The 22,688-nt window shown below is 38.0% G+C and overlaps 2 protein-coding genes across 2 annotated transcripts in view; both read right to left on the reverse strand.

Moving 5' to 3' along the window:
• LOC135469067 (cytoskeleton-associated protein 5-like) overlaps nucleotides 1-9,792 on the reverse strand; it is a 43,921-nt gene extending 34,129 nt beyond the window's left edge. Inside the window, 13 exon segments of the mRNA XM_064747592.1 lie at nucleotides 1,286-1,450; nucleotides 2,182-2,271; nucleotides 2,514-2,618; nucleotides 2,949-3,062; nucleotides 3,257-3,354; nucleotides 4,120-4,261; nucleotides 5,202-5,373; nucleotides 5,843-5,873; nucleotides 5,876-5,921; nucleotides 6,818-6,944; nucleotides 7,839-8,032; nucleotides 8,479-8,552; nucleotides 9,644-9,792. Of these exon segments, the coding sequence (XP_064603662.1) occupies nucleotides 1,286-1,450; nucleotides 2,182-2,271; nucleotides 2,514-2,618; nucleotides 2,949-3,062; nucleotides 3,257-3,354; nucleotides 4,120-4,261; nucleotides 5,202-5,373; nucleotides 5,843-5,873; nucleotides 5,876-5,921; nucleotides 6,818-6,944; nucleotides 7,839-8,032; nucleotides 8,479-8,535 (1,341 nt within the window). The 5' untranslated portion in view covers nucleotides 8,536-8,552; nucleotides 9,644-9,792.
• Nucleotides 9,793-11,884: 2,092 nt separating this feature from the next.
• LOC135468742 (E3 ubiquitin-protein ligase TRIM9-like) lies at nucleotides 11,885-19,011 on the reverse strand. Its single transcript, XM_064747147.1, has 6 exons — nucleotides 17,834-19,011; nucleotides 17,136-17,231; nucleotides 16,657-16,759; nucleotides 15,188-15,331; nucleotides 13,242-13,267; nucleotides 11,885-12,631 (listed from the first exon to the last, which is right to left on the reverse strand). Exons 1-4 carry the CDS (start codon nucleotides 18,353-18,355, stop codon nucleotides 15,294-15,296), a joined length of 759 nt encoding a protein of 252 aa, XP_064603217.1. The 5' UTR covers nucleotides 18,356-19,011; the 3' UTR covers nucleotides 11,885-12,631; nucleotides 13,242-13,267; nucleotides 15,188-15,293.
• Between the last annotated feature and the right edge of the window lie 3,677 nt (nucleotides 19,012-22,688).

Consider the following 22,688-nt stretch of genomic DNA (forward strand, 5'->3'; position numbering starts at 1 on the left):
CAGAATAATGGACCAATGCTTGGCAGCATGTTTTGGTTTTTTGAAAAAAAAAAAAAAACACAATCCTTTTTTTCAACCTTTCTGTAAGATCCTAGTAAAATGTAATTTCCTCTATTGGAAAAATTTTTTATGAAATTAATTTCTAAATTCAGTTTATTTAAATGCAACATTATGATCAGTACATTGGAGTGACTCAGTCCGACAGGAGAAAACCGGACGGTGTACACATTTATGTAACGGCACATGTTCTGAACATCTAATTTACTTGGGATCCAAAAACACAATAGTTTATTAAGTGGAAAAGTTCAAATTTTTCATGGAAGGTAACTTCATTTACAGGTGTAACTCTACCTTGATTTATCTCCCTTGATAATTTTTTTTTCTTTTTTACAATTGGCGATGAAAGGCATCTCCGAAAATGCCATGATTCTCATTCGTTATTTAACAAAAATGATTTCAAGCGTTATTTAATGTAAGTCAACTTGCAACAATGCTGAACCTGCTTTGCAGATTCCTGTCAAGTAATTGCCATACAACTATGTTGTTGTTGTTTCGCCGAGATGAGGCCGTTTGAAATGAAAGTAAGTGGATTACTTTAATGAAAACAATTGCCAAAATATGCTAAGGAAACCAGAAAACTCTCATGGTAGATTTTGTATAATGTTTGTATTTTTTCTTAAGTAAATAAATTTGTCACCAAAAGCATTCGCATTTTTTCAAATTTTATCGCCATTTTAAAAAATTGTTCTAAATTTCCGAAAATGGCAAGTGCCAGCAGAAGCCCTGATTATGGGAAAATTATCTGCGAGCTCCCGATATACAGACTAGGCAGTGAGCTGACAATATTTAAGTTCAAACTAAGATTTTCAAGGAGTTTCCAGAAGTATTTGTCTTTTTTAAGGACCTTCAAGCACTTGAAAATGAAATTGTATTTTTCAAGCACTTTCAAGGAGTTTCAAGGACTGTGCGCACCCTGTTACATAATTTAATTTACACTTTGTGCCTTGATCAAGGTTTGCATTCTCCCCTTGAACAATATCAAAATTCTTCATTTTTCAAGCTGACCAGCATGGAAAGAACACAGTTTATTAAGAGCAGAAACTTATCCAGATAGTCACACATTTATGATTTTTCAAATCATGTACATTTATGCGTTCACAATGTAATATCAAACATATAAAAAATAAGATAAAGAAATTAACACATTTCAAAAATAAAGAACAATTCCGCATAGCATATACCTGTACTCATATTGAGCATTAAATAGACATGTCTGTTACTGTACCTTACAAAGCTCAGCGCAAAAAGCTTTCAGTAGTTTTTTTGGAAGTGTAGCTGTGGTTGCCTTGGCAAAGCAGCGAGACAAAAACAGTGATGTCTCTGCTTTGATGGCTGGGTTCTTATTTCCCAGAGCTTCCAGGATGTCTTCACAGATAGGTTCCAGTGTGGTCTGCAAGTATTAACATACAAGCTTAGTGATATAAATACCCCATAGCAGAAACTCACACAGTTTATGAATGCCAACAAGTATAAAAGCATGTTTTATTTACTTTGTTATACTACTAAATGGTACGTGGAAATTGTGAGTAACATACATACATGTACATCTTGTATAAAATGTTGAAAACTATATTAGAATCTTCCTTCTCAAACCAGTCAGAGATAAATCACAGGGCCAGCATATCTAGATACTGGTCAGGTTATGAAAGGTTCGGAATTTTCAGGCTTTTCCACAAATACACATTTTCCAGGCTACAGTACTTGCCATACATATTCTACAGTTATACAAGCTTAAAGCAATGAAAAAAAAAGACTTAATCAGTTTAAGTTTTACACACATGTATACATAGACGTGCATAAATATATTTAAAAGGTATTGGAAACAAACTTCTCCATGAGAATGTCAATATACATGTACTATATATACTAGCTCAGTTTGGTCTCCTATTTTATTGATCAGTCCACAAGCTGGCCAATCTGGTTATTAATTTCAAAGCCTTACCAAGCCAAGCTACAAAATATATATATATATATATGATGCTCTTTGTCCACGCATTTCAAGGAATGGAAGATTTAATTTCAATTTCCATGCTTATCAACGTTTTCAAGACTCTGCACGGGCCATGCTGGTGAAAAAAAAGGTCTAACTTAAACAACAGAGACATAATATTGTTCACATACCGCCACATAACAAGCATCTATTGCTTCTCGCAGTACTGCAACAACAGTGGCCTTCTTCTCCTTGAACTTCTCTAAGATTGTTTGTATACTCTGAAAGTAACAACATAAACTTAATTTATTCATAGAATGTAAATTCGGTACATATTCCATAAACTGCATATATGTATAAAGTCATTCATCTGAAGAATACTTAAATAACATGTGAATCTTTCTTAAAAGTTTACTGACACAGAGCTATTAATGGATGCCTTTTGGGTTTTTTAACCTTATTACAATCTCAAGTGTAAGAAGGGAACAATCCACGTCTATTAAGTGGAACAATCTGTACTTACATTGGTGGCAAACTGAGAGAACCTTTTTCGTAGGCCCAAAGCAATACCAGCCAGGCATTTAGCTGCCAATGTGACAAGCATTACATTGGAGTCCTTGGCAATAACCTGAAAAGATGAAAAGAGGCCCATCATAAATTCAGGATATCCTTCAAACAACATCTAGTACATATAAACTGCAAACAACAGCAGAAAATAATATAAACAAAAATCAGCTTTGCTCATTTTTCATTTAATTTTTAAAACAAGAAGATTTTTGATCAGATGCACTCGGGCAAGCTACATGAATTTCTTTAAAGAACGATAACCTCAAACTCAAATCCAGAATAATTTAATTTCTGACTTGTTATGGAGTTGACAGAACAGCAAATCTGGATGCACTTGGCATCCAATCCACTTCATTGGCAAGCAAATTTGAAGTTATCACCGTGCTCTTACCTTCAGCACAACTCTGACCAACGCCCCGTACTCCCCACTCTGTAACTTTGGGGTTTCTGCTAACTTCTGAAGGGATTCCAATGCCTCTCGTCTTTCTTGCCACTTTTTCGCCTCCTGGATTGTAGATAAAAAAGCAAAGAAAAAATAAAATACAAATACAGTCACTTGATAAACAAACTAAACCCAAGTTACATAAATATTTCCATTCTATGCCGATCTGCATAACTATCTCGTGAAATGTAACATCAAACACTAACTTCAGAGCAATTCAAAGCAAATTTAGTAATTAATCTATTGCCAAAACTCACAATTTTCTCATAGAAATCCTTGGGCAGTAAGGACAGAATATCCACAGGGTCCATCAGTTCATAGGGGTCCACATCTTCTACAGGTGCTGATCCTCCATCTATACAACAGCACAAAACCATAAGTTAACACCATGGCACAAAAGATTTGTTTATATAGGCCTATGAGTCCATATAACGTTACTGGAAAGCAGTCGTTCAATGCCACAAAAAGTCAAACTATCCAAAACCCAGCTTTTCTTGCCCAGCTCGTCAGGGTGACAGAGGTGTGAACTACTATCACCGAATCAGAAAATGTTAATCCCCTATTCCCCACAGAGAGTTTACAACTTAAGAAAACATTGCAAGGCATCATCGTATATAGTGACCAAAAATGTGAAATGTTTCTCAAATTATGGAGACGGTACAGTAATTACAAAATTTTTAACAATTCAACACTGACAGCCTGCTAGGCTAACCATGGTGTAAGGCAAATAAACAAGAGAGACTGCCGAATGGACAGGCTGTTGTGTGGAGTAAGAACAATCAGACAGAGAACAAGTTATTAAAATGATCTATTTAGACAGGGAATTTGTTGATTACCCGCTATCTGTCTGCGGGGCCTTGATTACAAATAGCGGAGGAGGGCTTTCTAATTGTCCATTTCCACAATCTGATCTTCACTGAAGACCACTTGTCTTTCACCAATATGGCTACATCACACATGGAAAAATCATTAGTAACTTGGCAAAGGTCAATGGTTTATCCCAGGAACTCCTAATCCCTTCACCCACAAAAGTAATCACCAATGAATATGTTTTTTGCGGACAACAATCAAATACGTGTAAATAAAACAAAGAAATAACATAATCAACTAGGTTGCTTACCTGCATCCCCTGCCCCGTCCACAGTGGCAGCGGCCGCCTTCTCCTCCATCTGGGCCCTCAGGTCCTGCTGAGACCTCATGAACCTCGTCTGTACAGCACGCTCATTACCCAGCTTCTCAAACTCCACCTCCAGCTCCTGAACCTGTGACAATATGCAGGCTGAGTGAGAGAGATTCATGACACACAGCCTCATCGTCAAATATTCAACTAAACTGTCCCAAACAGAGCAATTTTTACACAGGTCTCACTACATTTAACTTGAAACACTGAAATTCATTGCAAGAACAAACGATGTTGAAACTAAATATGTAAAAATTATTGCCAATCTTAAAAACTTAAATCAGAAATCAACATCACCAAACAACATTAAAAAAAAAAATAGAAAATGCCTATCAATGAGCGTACTTTGAAATTACTAACGTCTGCTATTACTGAGAGGAAGGCAGACAAAGTCCCTGGTAAATTGGGCTCCAGATCCTCAAAATTTCAAGGTCTCATTTGACAAATGTTTTGACTTTCCAGTTTTTGTATGTTGCATACTAGTCTGTCCAAGTTGGTCCTTGACAACTACACCACAGATCAAATTATAAACAAATTATATCTGTGCCAAAATCATAACAAATGTTAAAGAAATTTCAGAACTAAATATATCAGACAAAATTAACGGACTATGTCAGACAATTAATGTGTAGCAAGATGAGAGGTCAGTCATGTGGAAAAATGATTAAAGATGCAGTAGTTTTATTGAATGACCGAGCCAGGTTTACCAGGGAAATGGATAGAAAAAGTTTGAGTATTTTCTATATCACTACAGTCTTCTGATTATGGATGAAGAAAAGCATACAATGATCATGAAATGGGTTGTGTCCTAATAACTTTCTACCAATTTGATTGAGTTGGGACCGTGTCGTTGTTGGACAGATGAATCCCACACTCCTGATGTTCCACTACCCCTTTCCACGAATTTCTTAAGTGAAAGCAACTGTGATGCTATTTCACAGTTGTCACTATTACTTACAACAGCGTTCTGTGGTTACGGTATGGGCATCAACAAATCCTGCAAGCTGACTTTACTGACTGACCTGTACTGGTTTATAATGAGTCATCTGTGGCTTGATGGCAGCACCGATCCACCGGTAGATCTCAATGATCAATAACTTTGTCTCCTCTCTCACATTTTTGTCCCTGTCCTCAAGCAGCTTGGGCAGAACCTTAACGATTGGTTTCACTTTGATCACTTTTGTGCCAAATCCTCTGAAACAAGACCATTCATTTTCAAGAAGAGCATTGAGCCACTTCATTAAAAATCATACAAGTTACCAATATTTCAGCTATGCAGTGACGAAACCACTCAGTCAGTCCAAGAGCATGTATTATCCACACAATTTAGTGTTAACATCATACTGGTGCGGTGCCCTTTGGAAAAAGGCAAAAGATTTGTCACTTCATCAAGCCAGCAAATATTTAGCCAATCGGATGAACTGTTGTGAAGAAAATGAAAGGGCACAAAACACATACATGTAAAGATTCCTTCATATATAAGATTATCAACTCCACTGATTGTGGTACACCTAAGACACAAAAATACATGGTTGTAATCAAGTGATGTCAAATAGATTTTTATCTGGCAAAGTGACCTTGGTCAGTTTTATCTTTTAACATAGGTCCTTCATAAAAAAACGGGCCTGAGTGCAAGATGATTCAAAACTTGTCTTGTACTTACGCTAAAGCCTCTCGCAGAGCCTGGATGCACCAGTGACTATCTTTGGTTGTTTATTCTCCAAGCCCTTCAGTAGCTCTTCCTGGTTAGGAGAATTACACAGAAAACATATCAGATACATGTACAGGGTACTTTTTAGTTTTGAACACTATAATTAGGTTTACTTCGCTTACACGATGTTGTTCATGTTAACGGGTGAAAGAATTAATGTGGCCAGAGAAACATTTCTGTATGCCAGGTATCTGACAACCTGATGAGAAACAGTAGTAGCTGGATTCGGGCAGCTTCACAATATCTAAATCCTCAAGGTCTGATCACCTGTGGCAAGGGAGTACAGAATGGAGAGTTTCTATGTTTCAAACTTTTGACAAAAGAGTGTAAAATCAGTCATTCAACAGAAGAGTTCTATGCTTCTTTGAGGAAATGTGATACAAATGTCAGATTGGAAACATCTGCGATATCATACTAGTAGTCAAAATATATTTATCAGCCCCATCGTTATCTGTTAAGATAAGGAAAACTCTAAGACATTGAAGGAAAGGAAAAGAATAGTTTTTTCTTACGTTACCTCTTTATGCAATAAAGCTGATGTTTAGAATTTAGGCATATCCATGTCATGAGAGAGACAGATGTCATGAAACTACGTGACAAAGAGTCATGAGGAAACAGTGTGATCATTGATGGGTCTGATATCTCTAATAACCAAGGATTTCCCCCCAGCAAGTTTCCTCCCACCACCGTCGTATAAATGAAATTTTCTTGAATACATCATAAAACACCATCAAATATATAATTAAATAAAACAAGAAAGGATAATCCAACTTTTTGGCCCACACACTGTGACTTTAACTGAATGCAGTAAACTGGAAGTTTCACTGAAAAGATCAAATGCAGCGCTCAACAGCCAAAATGTGTACATGCAGAAATGCCATTTTATATGCCACACATTAGCAGTTTTACATTGGCAAATACTCCTACCTGAACTGGCTCTGGTTTGTCTATTTCTATGTATAACATGATAATCTCCAGGCCTTTTTCTCTCGTCTTGGTTCGGCTGGAGTTCAAACATTTTGTTACGACACCACTCACAACTTCACCGCAAGTTCTAAAATAATGTGAAACAAAAAGACACATGCGTGTAACAATTTCTCAACACAGTTACTAGAAATTTTGATTAAGCAAAACAGATCAATAATCCCCAAAGTCCAGTATTAATACAAATACAAACTACACACTGGCTCCGGGATCACAAAGCGATCTTAAACTTTCAAATTTTTCATTAAAATTTCAAATCACTTGCCAATTGTTGTTCCTTATTTTACAAGGTCAAAACTTGCTTGGAAACGTAAATTCTGGGTAAGCAACTGTTCATCAAATATCAGCTAAAATACTGGAAAGGAACATACCAATTTTAACGACTAAAGTTTTGACTTTCAAAGTTTTGACTTAAATTGTTTCATGATGCCGGGGCCAGCTGTTTAATCTTTCTCACAATGAATTTCAAGATGTTTTCAATTTTATACTAAGGGCATATGCAATAGAACCAAACACTAGGTGATATGTTGAGGACATTGGAACCTGAGGACAGACACTAACTATTAATTAAAACACAATATCTTCTCCCAAAAATGCACATTACTTTAATAACTATCAGAAGCTCTGTTCATCTACTTTAATGTTTGGATCAATCATACATATACTCAACTTGTTTAAGGTCAATTTGTTTATTGATCTGTGTGGTATTTTACTTTGTATCTTCCCTACATCTATGAATGTTCCATTTCTCTGACAACCATTGGGTTTATATCTGGAGGACACTGGGGAGAACCTCGCCCTGGGCCTCACTAGTTACATGTATAACTGCCTAACGCACACCCGTGGAAGAGGCTAGCGGGTTCCATTCACTCTCAACATAAAGTTCTCTAATCATTAGAAAACAGTACCTCATACGATTTTAGCAAGTCAGAGACACTACAGAGTAATAAAACCTATCTCTTACTTCCCAGCATGGCCTGCATTCTCCACAAAGGCAAGCACAGCATCCAAGGCCTTCTCTTGTGCAATGGCATTGTTATCTATGACAAACTTCTTCACCAAGCCCAGGTATTTGGAGAACTCTGGGCTCTTCTCATCTGTCTGGGTTTGGAACAGTTTGGTGGCTTCTTCATAACCAGCCACTCGGGCCTTCCATGCCTTTTAGAAGAAAATACCAATACAAATGAACAGAACAGAACATTGAATCTAATAGTGCCACTTTCACAAAACTTTTCTCATAAATGATGTCACCTTATGGCATTATTACCCAGGTGTTTTCTATGAAAAAAGTTACGAGAAACATGACTTAATACGTTTCGCACAAGAGGCCCAAGGTCTCTATAATCATGGGCCACATGTTCATTACATATACATCTGGAAAATGATCTGATATATATGTTTTGCTGTCATATAAACATTCATTGGGATTCAACAGGTTAATGCCCTCACGTTACCAATGGGGTGAGGCCTCAGTGACAATCCTTATCAAGCTAAAATATTTCTGTAAAAAATGACATCTCACAAAGATATCATTAAAAAAAATGACTACGGTTGAGCTAGTGACTCCTGACCTTTCATCAGCTCCTATCATGTCTGAAGCTCACCTTATGCACACACTTGTCATCAGTGGGCAACTTCAACCATTCAGTATCGTCAGCCATGATGATCACTCCAAAAGCTGTGTGCGGAAAGAAATAACTTTTTCAATCAAGTAACTTAATGAGGAATTATATCTACATCATCTTCATATTTGATTGGTGAATATGGAATTTTTACCTATACACTTTCACAAGTCATCAGCTTATCAGTATTTCTGGCCTGAGGAAGCCAGAGTAACTCAAGCCAGGGTCAAATCATAGTTTTGGACTTGAACCAGCTATGATGACATGTACTGCACATGCTGTAATTTACGCATCAGCCGTAGCTCTCAGAATATTGTACATACATGCATACCTTCTTGTGTTATCTTTCACCTTGTTGTCTGCTTGCCACTACCTCTGATTGAAGTGCCAGGAAATACAATGTCTTCATTATCAGATTCAAACAAAGAGAGGCATCTTATAGTGATAACTAACATAATGAATTATGGGAAAAGGTATAAGATAAGCTGAGGTTGCTGTCAACTGTCCTGGTTATCAGATTCAAGAACGAGGAGAGGATCATATTGTTAATTAACATAATGAATTAGGGGAAAAGGGATTAGTTAAGCTGAGGTTGCCAATGTTTTAACCGCCGTGTCTGCCCAAGTAAAGTTTGCAGACTGGAGTAAAACGGCAAGTGCCTAGATTTTCCCAGTGTCAAATGCCGTAAGACTAGTATAGATTAAAGGTTGAACTGCTGAATCTTAATTACCGATACCTTGCTTTATGAACTTAATGAAGTCAAGAAAGCCAATATGTACTTGGACACAGTTGACCAGAGTTTTCATTCAGAACTGGTTGACCCTCACCACTCTGGCATCCGTCTAGTGTAAATCTGACAAACCATCAACAATGCTGTCAACCACGCCAGATTAATATAATGACATGCACGAGGTCTTATCATGTCTACTTGGCATTAATACTCCATCAACAAATAATGTAAAAGTTCAAACTAGCTGCAAACATGTAACTGTGGTTCCAGCAGTCATATGTCTGTGCCACTTGAATCAGAGTTACATGTTTGCAACTATCTTCAACACTGTTGAAACGAATGCACGATAAAAGCTGTTGTTGTTGTTTAAGAGGGCAGCTAAGGTGCAACGACGTTCCACAAGATGGTCGCACTTACAAAGTTAGCCTGTTTTATGAGATAGTCGTCTGCCCTCTGTTTTCTGCTGTCCGATTCCGCCAGTTACTGTTTCCAGAGTCACTAGTTAACATAAAAATGACAATCTTACTGACAGTTTTGAAATCAGACTTGGCGGTTGTGTGCTAGGCGGGTGATGGCGCCCTCTAGTGGTCAAAAGGTAAGGGCATTCACTGTGTGTAGTGTAGGTCATAGAAGAACGCAGTGCCTTCCCGAAGCTCACACTGCGGTAAGGGTAGGTCTACCCGTACAGGGGTTACGTTATCCTTCCTTGCACGGTCGGACGAGTTCATGTGGGCTTACTCTACAGTCCCTCTTGACGGACTGGCCAAAGCAATCAGTCCGCGGATGTAACAGATGTAATAAGTAGCCTAAGACTTTGCATAAGCGTGAATTTTACCTATCAAAATAAAAATCGAGAACTCAAAAGCTAATGTTCAGCCCTACTGTTTCAATTAAGTTTTCGTAAAGATCGAAAATGTCCAAAATAAAACTTGATTAAATTTTTAGCCTGTAAAAGAGAAGAAAACATAACAATGATGCCAAAATCAGATGAAAGAGCGTCAAAACTTGTTTTCAAACATGATCTTAAATATTTTTTGGGATTTTCTTTTTTCAAGAGAGAAGGGTATTCGAAAATATTTTTGTTTGGTAGGTATTTGGGACCAACTTTTGGTGTTTATCGTTGTTGCATAATGATATTCTAAATAAGGATGTATGGCTTGTCTAATAAATTTGTTTGAATGTAAATTTGTTGTTTATATCAAAATAATATTTATAACCTAAATTGTGATAATATTTATGAACATATTAAAAATATAAATATGATCCAAATGGAGGTTGAATACATTTGTTAGCTGAAAAGAACAAATTAAAACTGTCTTACATCCTCATTTATGACATAATTAAACAAAGACTATAAATACCAAAAGGTGGTTCAAAATACCTACCATACAAAACTTATTTTCAAGTGTCTTTTTCTCCTTAAGGAAAAATCGGAAAAAATATTGAAGACCACATTTAGGAATAACTTTTCGCGCTCTTTCATCTGAGCTTGTATGTCATTTTTATATTTTCTCCACCTTTAAGTTTTGTGATGGTTCAAGGATAGAAATCTCAGACGCCAAATAATAATGGTGAATTTAACTTTGGTGCGCATAGGCCTAAGGAACCGTGTCATCTGCTAAAAGCTATAGGCTAGATGTAAGCTTCAAGTTTAAATCACGACCACATAGGCTGATGTTTATGTTGTATGTCCTGTGGTTTCTGTTACATTTATTTTTTTATTGGTGTTTTACGAAGTACTCAAGGATATTTCATTTATACGACGGCGGCCAGCATTAGGATGGGAGAAAACCCGATAGAGCCGGGAGGAACCCGCGATCATCAGTGGGTGGCTGGTAGATCTTACCACGCATGTACTAGATGTACGACCGGAAAGGTAGCTGTGGCATGAACTGGACCTCGATTCACTGTGACCGCATTGGTGACAGGCTCCTGGATTAGCATATGTGATATGTGGGATACAGACATGCACGTGCGCCGTATTGGTGAAATTAAGATATTCATGCGGTTTTCAACGAACGCAAGGCTGTGGAAACGGTTCCCAGCGCGTCGCTGACCGCTTATTCTCAACATGAACGAGGCCCTATTCACGAACACTGAAAGGAGATCCAGGAGAATCTGTATATTTTCTTCCTAAGGCCTCGTACAACTACAGGTGTTGCACACCTTACAAACTGAGAATTAATAAACGTCCCGCTTCCTATATATCTTATAAAAGATTTTTTTTATATAAGGTACCGGATTTGTATATACATGTATACGGGAGGCTTACTTTGTTGTAACTATGTATAGATTGTAAGAATACTATCACCGAGCAAACTGATGATATAAAGCAACAAAATATAGTTATTCCGGTATAGTTACACACAAGTACATCCAAAAGTCACAGCTAGTTAAGAATGTATATAAGCCCATATGATATTAGGCATTTCACGCCAACAGTTGTAAAGACATTTCCTGCCCTGTGACGTTCTGGATATCCTAAACCATATATGTTCACAGTGTCTTTCCTTATTCTCTGTCGTATGTACCGCAATGTTACTTGTCAAGCACGTGCGTTTGGAAAAAAAAGAAATCACACTGACTGAATGATCAATAAACTCTTCATTTATTATTCTGAATGAATGAATTAGCCTGCCTTCAAGGCATCGCGACCGGTCGATGCGCCAATGACGGTTTTGCCAGCCCTGTAGGCCTACCCGAAACTAAAGTATTTACATCATCGGTACTGTATGTAGTGCATGATATTCAAATTACTGGATGTCCCGATTGCTCGGACACATGCACATGCGCTGACTGAGAGAGAAATTGCTAAATCTACGAATAGGAGACATATTTTATTGACCTGTTAATTCATACAACGATACGCATGCATACCGTGCACTCTGTAGCAACTGAATAGCTGTTAAATGTTTGGAGGCCTGACTACATTTTGAAAGTATACTATGCATGGCCGTGGCAATAATACCAGCAAACATACAAGACATGCAGGCAGGATGACCTGTGTATCCTCCATTTTTCTTGTGAGTTGAAGTATCTGTTGAAAACTCTACCATGCAACACTTACATGGAAACTTCCAAGAAAATGTGCCACGGCTTTTGTTTAAATTGCAACTGCGGGTTTCTGAACCATTCCAACCATATAAGCACTAAAGACGTTTAGGCAACGCAACAACAAAGGTATATGGATGTGAGTAATTCTGAGTTATCGTACACTTAATGAAGCGTGAATTTGTAGCCTATTTTCCATTTGAATCTCCTTGCTTGGGTTGTTCCGGATTAAGAACAGAATTTAAGGCAACATTTAGGAGAATGTTGAGTTTGGCAGTAGCCAGAGCAGTCCAAGTTGATGTGCTGAAAAATTCCCCTTTCAGTGCAGGCTTACGAGTGAAAAGGAATTTTGACCTGGAAAAAAACAATAAAAGGAAGAAAACTAAGGCAAGATCTTTCAATTAATTGTTTCATTCATTTCGTTTCTGTACATGTATATGTATATACCATTTGCTTAACATGACTTCGCCATTACTGGATCTAAGGATAAACTAAACATTCTTACAAGAAGAAATGAGAAGGAAAAAAGGCCGGGAGCCTCTTGCCTATGTTGTCGCTGTGATTTCAAGTCCAGTTCATGCTGACTTCCTCTTAAGCTGTACCTGGGAGAGGTCTGCCAAGAACCTGCAGATGGTCGTGGGTTTCCACAATGATGGCCGCCGTCGTCTAAGTGAAATATTCTTCAGTACGGCGTAAAACTCCGATCAAGTAAATAAATTAAAAATTAGCAACAAGAAAAAGAAACATTGTCTCCTAATACTCCGATCGATTGATGAAATGGTTTTCTTAGCGTGTGACATTGTAGTAATATAATGTATATACTATTGAGTTAGCTTGGAAAAGTATACACTCGATTGTGTCAGTTTTATATATGTATATAGGCAACATCCGGAAACATGGCAATAACATAATTTCTTTGACATGATTTGGTATTGGAAGGCTAAAGAACGTAATAGCAAAGTACCTTGATTCTATAGCCGTCATCGCCTCCTGTAAATAGAAAAGAGCAATTATGTAAATTAACGCACTTATTCAACACTGTACCTGAAAGCTGTGAAGCTGTAAAACAGCATTACAAATGAGTTGATGACGCGGTTTTGATGAAAAGGTACTATAAAACGAAGAGTTTTCAGGAAAATGCATAAAGATATGGCCCCAAAATCCGATTTTTATTTTTCATTTTGAGGCATATTTAATATTTCTTAAAAATTTATGCATATTTTCAACAGCGAAATCAATTGACGCCCCCAAATAGAGCTTCGCCCCATTCAACAAGATTGTTTTTTGGCTATTACCGTTGACGTCATCACAGGAAGCTACTTAACTCCCGAAATGACCGATCGGGCCTTAGGAAAATTGTAGGTAAAAGCCATTTTTACGGCCCAGAAAAGCTGAGAAACTTTTTGGCACTTTTATAAGTTCATCCACGTCCTAAACTCCACGTTACAACATAAAAAACAAACGTTTCATGTATCCTTTAAAATAGGAGTTTATGTATATTATGGCACGTATACTTCCGACAGATTTGCAGGGAGGTATAGATCTGGAGGTATCGTTCCTTGAACAAGTATGAGGAACATCTTATATAATGAGTAACTATGCTTCGACCTGTATACCCACAGATCCACGAGGTTAATTCCTTCATTGCTGTTTACTACGGTTAGATTATAGCAACCCTATAAGCTGAATTCTATAGGCTAATAGACCAACTCTGTGTGATATATCGAAATTTCTGTGCTGCTTTCTGTACAGCAACGTAGTATAGTTCATGATTTCCGGAAAGACGTATTTTACTGAATGGTTGACACTTTCTGACCCTCTGGTTCTGTGCTATTAACATTTTTTCCAAACGTTTTCAGTGACGTCACGCTATTATCTGCGCAGTTGATTATTTTTCAAGAATCCACGCTTGCGAGTTTGTTGTTTGAGTGGTGATGGGTGACGACTTATGCCACCTGAGTGCGCCTTCGACCGGTTTACGGTAAAGATGGATTCACGACCATACGAACACAAGGCTTTTAAACATTCCAAGATCCCGCTGAGCTATCCGGGAAGACCATGCAGCCTTCTCTAGACGAATTTAAACGTTTGCTGAGACGTCAATCATTTGTCTAACCGAGCATAAGAATGTTATATATAAAGGGTTCATTCGTTTCTGATCAGTGTGAAATTCACTTTCTAGCAGTTTCGTTCTTCGCGCTCATTTCGAATGCACCAAATGTTGCCAGTGTGAGAAAAGGCAGAGTAGCGTCATCAATAAAGGCACAGATATGAACAGCAAGGTGAACTGGTTGGTCTAATTTGTGGCATTCTGATAACGAATATGGATATCTCGAGGCCTGGTTGTGTCAATGTGACAGAGATTGTATAATCTACTATCAGACTTCCCTAGATTATATGTAAGCTTCAATCAATTCAGATTTACTTCCCCCCATAACTAATCATAGGCCGAGTCACTGTGCATAATCTTATACACCCAGTAGTAATCTATATAGTACAACTGATTGGACTCACAGTGGCTAAAAGCTCTAACGCTGTTGCACTAAACCTTCGTAACACTGTCACAAAAGATCAACCATGTTATGTATTAGGCCCTATATTCCACTATGCAAATAATGAGGCTCAGCCGGCACGAAAGAGCACTCATTGGCGCTTATTGTGATGCTTCTTTTTTATATTATTATTTGTTTGAAATGACACCGTGTGATTCTCGAAAAAGAATGGGTAGTTGCTACGTTACTACAAAGACGTTAAAGTAGGAGAATCAACTGTTGTTCGTCGTTTCTCCACTACATAATGCCCACCAAACTATAACAGCCACACTGAGAATGTTTCCTCACTGTGTAACTTGGCTATAATTCATTGTTAACATTCTATATTTTCAAACACCAACACACAAAAACAACTTACGTGCGACAAGACGATTGGGCTTGTATCACTTTGGCTCAGTTGCAGCACCTTATCATACTTTTGTATTTCATGTTGAACATTTAATAGCCATTCTTGTCGAGTCTTCTTACTCTGTTCTAATTCTTCCTTTGCTTGCAGAAATCCCTTTAAAGAAAGAAGCATTTCTTTATATAGTCTAGTTCATATAAGTAAATAACCTTACGACTTCATACTTAAAGGATACATGAAAAGGAACTAATGTACAAAACAAAAATCATCTTTCTATGCCAAATGAAGGAATTTTTTGTTAAAAAAAATCGTTTCGGGCGTGTTTTATACCTGTTAATTACCCCTCTATATTATGCACATTTTCCGTCACCGGTCGGAATTTTCCAGAAATTACTTCATCAATGTTCTTGCTCGGAACTCGGTGAACACCCCTGAAGTGCCCCGAGCATGGCGAACCGTGTGGCTACAGTGCAGGCTAAGTGACATGAAGACAGATACTGCATGGCTTCTTGTGCCCAGCTAAGACCCGTTCGGTCTGTTCCCCACAGAGTTCTTTTTAAACAGATAATCGTTGACGTCACCGCTGCAATCTACTTAATTTCCGAATTGATCGCTGGAACCTTAAGAAAACTGTACTTTGAAGCCATTTTTACCCCCCAAAGTGAAAGTAGAAAAATTTGTTTGTACTGCTATATAGTATTAAACATGATAATCTGCACATTCAGAAATAAACCTAAAGTGTTATAGTATCATGGCTTTATTGACAATAATTGTCTTTGAAAAGCATCGCTACAGTTTGTTGTGTGACCATGCAACGGAGATAAAAAGGGAGGCCAACAGTTCGTTATAATAAATTAATGCACATGTAGGCCTATGCTGATATAAGGAATGTAATGTTTTAAATTTCATAAATTTCGTACAAACTATACAACTGACATATCGACAGCATCTTTCCCACATTATCCAATGTAACTATACACTGATTGCTTGTCTATTGTATGCTTTGTATGCTTGGACTTATTCCACGATTAAATAGAAATATTTTGCATGGTATGAGCAAAGTCTCTATACCCTTACGAGATGAGTGAAGAATATATAATATGCCCACATGGCATAAGGGGAGCATATATACCTAGCTGGGAGGTGTACTCTGTACACCTTTGCATTTATTCATTTATGTACTGATTTATTTATTTGATTGGTGTGAAATGCCGTGCTCAAGTTGTTTTGATTTATATAATGCCTGCCTGGTTTACATGAATGAGTAGAGGAAAACGGACTGCCTGAAGTCACCCATCGGTCACCCACCATTAGCAAGGTACTACATACGCCCTTGTAAAGCCAAGAAAGTTATCCTCTTGGGATAAGATGAATACATACCGTTATGGGGTAAGTAGAGTGTATCATAATGAGATGATTGAAGTATATTATATATACGCTCTTATAAAAATACATGAGTGGAAGTCCATATAGATACTTGCTTCCTTTAGGGTTTCCAGCCGCCCGTGTTTCCGCTGACAGAATCTTCAGCTGAAGTGAGGCACACATCTGCTGAGCTTTCAGCGATTCCTGCTGATACTGGAACTATTGAACAGACTTTTTACTATCATTTATATCAAATAAATCAAACAAAGACAGTAACCTGTAGTAATGAAGTATAATGCAAACGCGCTATATGTAAAAGCTAACTCAAGTTGTGCCCACTCTCCTCACTATATCGAAAACTCCTGTCTCTAAGGATGGGCTTATATGATATTAGTCTAAATATGCAAATATATATATATATATATATATATATATATATATATATATATATATATATATATATAAAATAGTATAAAATGTATAGGTCTGTGTACATAGGTATTTTATTGGTAACCACTAACTCTGTCTTGCATTGGACCGCTATTATGAAACGTTCTATTCCTAGAAGAGTGTTAAACATTGATGAATCACAAACCCGAAGCTGTTCCAGGGACTTTTCCATATCCGTCACATCTGTTTTCGCATCACTCTCAAGCTCTTGTAGCTCTTTTACAAGTTTCACGACCGCTGCCTATGAAACAGAATCAATGATTGGCTGACTATTGATAGAGGAATGAGTGCTAAACTTACATGTGACAGCGAAAAGCAAAATACAAAGTAACACTGAGGTGCTTTCTGAAAGCGCAAACTGTACAAACATGTGTTTGGTAAAGACCATGAGCTAGGCTTGTATACAACGATCACAGAATAATGTTCAGCTCCCGATTTTCTTCAAATAGTATAAATATCTCAAAATGTAAAGTCTATGCATAAGAACCGAAAAGCATCTTTCATTTGCTTCATTCAGCGAGTTTTATATATGCTTCAGAACAAGTGAATGAACGAAATATCATGGCCTTTAAATTTGCCACATCGGGCATTTTCGAACCACATATCGTGTATGAAGTATGAAGTCTGGAGTGGTAGGGCCTGCTCAGAGATATACCGTAGCTAGTTGGGGGCCACGGTGGTTTATTGCATTTCAGCACATGAAGCAGTTCAGCAATCCAAATATGAAATTTAAGTCAAGAAGTAAGAGTTAAGATATTCTGTAGATAAAAGATTTCGTGTCCATGCAGAGGTCGGTTCTGTTAAGAAATGATAAAATGTTTAAGACAAATGTGTCCGTCTTACCATCTTAAAAGCGGCTTGCTCCTTAAACAACCTGAGGAAGTGGTTCTGGTGGCGGCCTTTAATTGTCGTGCATTCGAAGCAAACGGCAGATGAGCAGGTGACGCAGTAGACTTGCACCTGTTTGGGATTCGTCTCGTCGTGGTGCGGACAGAGGAATACCTTCACCGGAACCTCACATTTTCTATTCACCGACTGCAACCGATGAGTTGTGAAAGGTCCCCTTCTCGGATGAAGTGTGTTCAGACACTCATAACAGTACTGATACCCGCAGTTCTCACACAGCACTTCTGCAGGCAGCACCACGCCGACGGAGGAGCAGAACTGGCAGGGTGGAGAGCGTGACTTGCTGATGTGGTCGGTTTCCGCAGAGCGACTGTCGTCTGCTTCTTCCACTTCGATGCCATCGCCTATCGATGTTTTGTCGTCAGGCATATCTCCTGGTGTGGCATCGCCGTGTGTGTTTGAATTATGGTATTCCATGGATTGCTTTTTCAAATCCATGGTAACACTACATTCGTCCATGTGATGGAGTGGTTATTTTGCACGACTATCTTGCCACTCTCAGAACACTCTCAGACAGCCTAATACTTAACCTAAATCTGTAAACTGTTCAGTCAGAAATCACCGTCTCAGGCAAACCTAACACTGAATGACGGTGTTCAATTCACCTACCTAGACTGATTTATAGCTGTAGACGGACCATAAGCCATTGGGTATGCCTACATGAAATTAGACCTGTTCACAAATTTCGCCTAGTCTCTACTGCTGGGATAAGCCTCAAGCACAGCGAATATTGCATGTAGTACCATCCCATGCTATATACTACATGGCTTATATCATATTATAGTACCGCCGATAAATCATGACAACATACCTGATTTTATATATATATGTATATATATGCCCATTCAGGTTGTGTCACACAATGCGGTGAGCCTTAAAGATCAGTATTTCCCTACCTAACCGACTTCTCAGAAATGAAAATATTTTCATTTTCGTTTTCTCAAGTGACCTACATGCTCACACTGTTCAGTATTAACGTATTTGATACTGCTCATTGTGCTCTATACGGTCTACCTTGTTCACATGTAATATGCAATGCAGGGGACAAGGTGACCTGGTGGTTAGAGCGCTAACGAAGCTCTATTACCCCGGAACCTCTCACCAATACGATCGCTGTGAGTTTAAGTCCAGCTCATGCTGGCTTCCTCTTCAGTCGTACGTGAGAGGCCTGCGAATGGCTTCCCCAGGACTCCGCCCGTTTTCCTCCCACCATAATGCTGCACACACATTGCATGCGATCCCGAGTTCATATATGATATGTCACAAATGCATTGCTATTGTCTCGGTTACTCTAAATGTAGGTCTGTGATCAGTTAGGTGACTCACCTCCTACATGGCCCAGCTTTTCAATACAGACATACAACGTTATACCTAGCGTTAATCACGATGCGGACGTAAGCATATATCAGCAGGTTATCGAATACGCTTGAAATCGCATGGAGAGACAACTGTGGATCACACACCGGCTGGTTATGTATGCACGTGGGACTCACTGGAGGTTGCCAAGGCTATATCTCACTCTATGTTTTCAACACGATAACTAGCAGTTGAATAAGTCGCAAAATGGCGACCAGGTTTGTCAGGTACCTGCTGCGGTCACACTTCTGAACCAAGACGTCATCATAGAAGTGAAATTAGGGCGTAAAACAAAATACTAGTAAATCCATAAAAGTACATTCCGAAAGCAAGGATGCACCAAGCATTTTGTCAAGCATTTTCCTTTCATTACGTTGGAACTCCTGTTTTGCAGAATAGGTTATAGTGAATATCTGTGAGAAATATGTAAAAAACAAAAAAAAAAAAAACAACAAAAATACAAGGCGTTACATGAAAACGTCTTTTCGACCAAAACTGACAAATTTATAATATATTTATATATTCAGATATAAAGAAAATAGAAAACAAAACTTTCTTTGACATTGAAAATGTCTGCTGACAATATATAAAGTTGTAGTTGCCTACATACAAAAACACACTGGTCATAGTTCTATACTAGTTACAGTATTTTATACATATCTGTAACGACCCAAACTGTCCTGTATAATAAAGAGATGGCTTGTTCAAAATACACGACAGTTTAGCCGCACAAAAAAGTAACCAAAACCAGCAGATTTTATTTTACAACAATTTATTAGCTTTAACGAGAACAGGTAATAAGACTTATACAAATACTAAAGTACTTAAGTTAACAAGAAAGGATAGCAGTATCTATACAAATACTAAAGTACTTACATGTACAACGTGTCAAAGTCCAAACGGACGCATATATTTCACAATGCGGAAAACCATACAGGCATAAATGCAGAAATAAAAGGGAAAATCCACAGTATAACTGAATGTATAACGAAATATTGTGCACGGCAGTTGTGCACATAACAAAATCACAGTATAGTTATTTAAGGAAGCTTTACATATAGAATATACCAACTATATATACTTCACTGTATATACTTTACCATAAACCGTAAGGATATATTTTTATTATTTCCGTTGGATAGCCTATGTACGTGTAAAACGCCGATGATCACACTGAATGGTCACTCACGGTGCAGCGTGACGCTTTACTCGAGAATGAATGAATGGATATGTCTTCCTGCCAACGATAAAAGCGAGCACATACTGGATATTGGCTATATTTATTTATTTGATTGGTGTTTTACGCCGTACTCAAGACCTTTTCACTTTTCTACACCGGCCAGCATTGTGGTGGAAAGAAACCGTACAGAGCCCGGGGGAAGCCCACGACAATTTGCAGGCTACTGGCAGACCCTCCCTCGTACGGCTGGAGAGGAAGCCAGCATAAGATGGACTTGAACTGACAGTGACCGCATTGGTGAGAGGCTCCTGGGTCATTGCGCCGCGCTGGCGCGCTAACCACCGGGGCAACGAGGTCCCCTATACTGGCTATACACAGTACCACTGTGACAAAATGTCTCAGATATGCACATTTTTCAATGCTTTGTTATTTTTTCCTTTATTTTTTTAAAAAAAAAATAATAATAATAAAATGTTCTGTATTTATCATCCAAGCGTGGCTGAAGTTATTGCCTTTCAGGAAATATCACACAAGTGCCTCTGGTTTTTATAGTGTTAAGTCTAAAGTTTGAAAGGTTATAATGCGACATAAATTGTAGGAACTTTATTACCGACTTTGATAGTAAAACGTGCACAAACGAGAATGATATTTTGTGAATAGTATTTATTTAGGCTATTTTATTTGGATTTCCGTTGATCGATGTTTTTTTTTTTCTTCTGAACCACAAGTATCCAATTTAGCCCTTTAAGAGCGATACGGTATGTTAATTGAGGTGTTTGACGTATGTTCAAGAATAATTCACTTAATATGCGATGATGGCCAATTTAAAGGGTGAGGAAACAAGAGTGTCCTGGAGTAAACTGCTTGCCTCTGGCAAGAAACCTCGAATGTCTCACACGTGTCGGCATATATATCTATATATTTACTGCCAAGGCGAACCCAAATATGTGCGACAAAACACATATGTCCGACAAATTTCATGTAAAACGACATATACGTCTGTAAGGGTACCACTTTCAGAGAGAGATGAGAAACAACTGGCTTGTTTAACTCTCAGGTCAGCGATAGGCCTTACACAAGATCAAACAAAGGAATACGAAGACGCTCGAATAAGTTCAATACGTATATTTTAACAACTGACACTAATATACAACCAACACAAATAATTGCATATACATATAATTTAGTTTGTGCCTAAGAGAAATGGGCCTGGGATGTGTGGTCTGTTGATGACCCATGATGTAGTGATTCTGTATTGTGAGCAACTCATAATAATATAATACTCATGCACTTGGGATCAGAAGACAAGTTTAGCTTGGGCTCCAGTCGTCCGCGCAAGAGAAGGTACGCTCCTACTCCCAGGTCGAAGGAATAACTATACTTGTGCATACTTGCAATTGTTATATACATTATAGTTATACATTCTGTAAATGCAACTGTGCATTCTCGCATGGGGATGCTATGTGACGACCATTTACAATCATATAGTAAACTGGTGAAATTCAGGACCATTTTGGCCAGACAATTCGAATATGAATTGATTTCTGTTACCGAAACTGGCTTGGTCCTAATATATCAGATGATTTTATCAATATTGACGGTTATCTTGTGGAAAGAAAAGATAGAAACATTCACGGTGGTGGCATAGCAATTTATTTCAAATCTGGTATAGCTGCTACTTGTCGTAAAGACCTCGAAACAGAACATGAAATGTTATGGATTTTAATACGTAATGAAAACAAAGCAATTCTATTTGCTGTGTGTTATCGTCCCCTTCTCCCCCCCCCCCCCCCATCAACGAACAGATGTACGCAAAGATTTTTTGTAAAGCTTTGAATTCTAGCTTGATGTAGCTGTTTCAGAAAACTCAGACGCAATAGTCATAATGGGAGATTTTAATGACAGGTGTACACATTTGAATGAATTTCATCATGGTAGTGAGCTTCAAATGGATCTTTATAACATGATTAAGGGGAAAAATTTGTCCAGGTAATCGACGAGCCTACGAGATATTCTGACAAAACTGCAAATCTGCTGGATTTAATTATAACGGATAGCCCTGGATTTGAGTCTTGAGTTGCCTGTCCTTTAATGAATCTAGATCAATACACGATATATTGTGTTCTTAATATGTCAAAAACTAACAAGCCTAAGGCATACAAAAGACATATCTAGGACTACAAAACAGCTAACCTAGAAGAACTGATTAATGTACTAAAACGAACACCTTTTGACCTAATTATAGACATTTTCGAT

This window comes from Liolophura sinensis, chromosome 6 (genome assembly GCF_032854445.1).
Source record: "Liolophura sinensis isolate JHLJ2023 chromosome 6, CUHK_Ljap_v2, whole genome shotgun sequence".
In the NCBI taxonomy this organism is placed as follows: domain Eukaryota; kingdom Metazoa; phylum Mollusca; class Polyplacophora; order Chitonida; family Chitonidae; genus Liolophura; species Liolophura sinensis.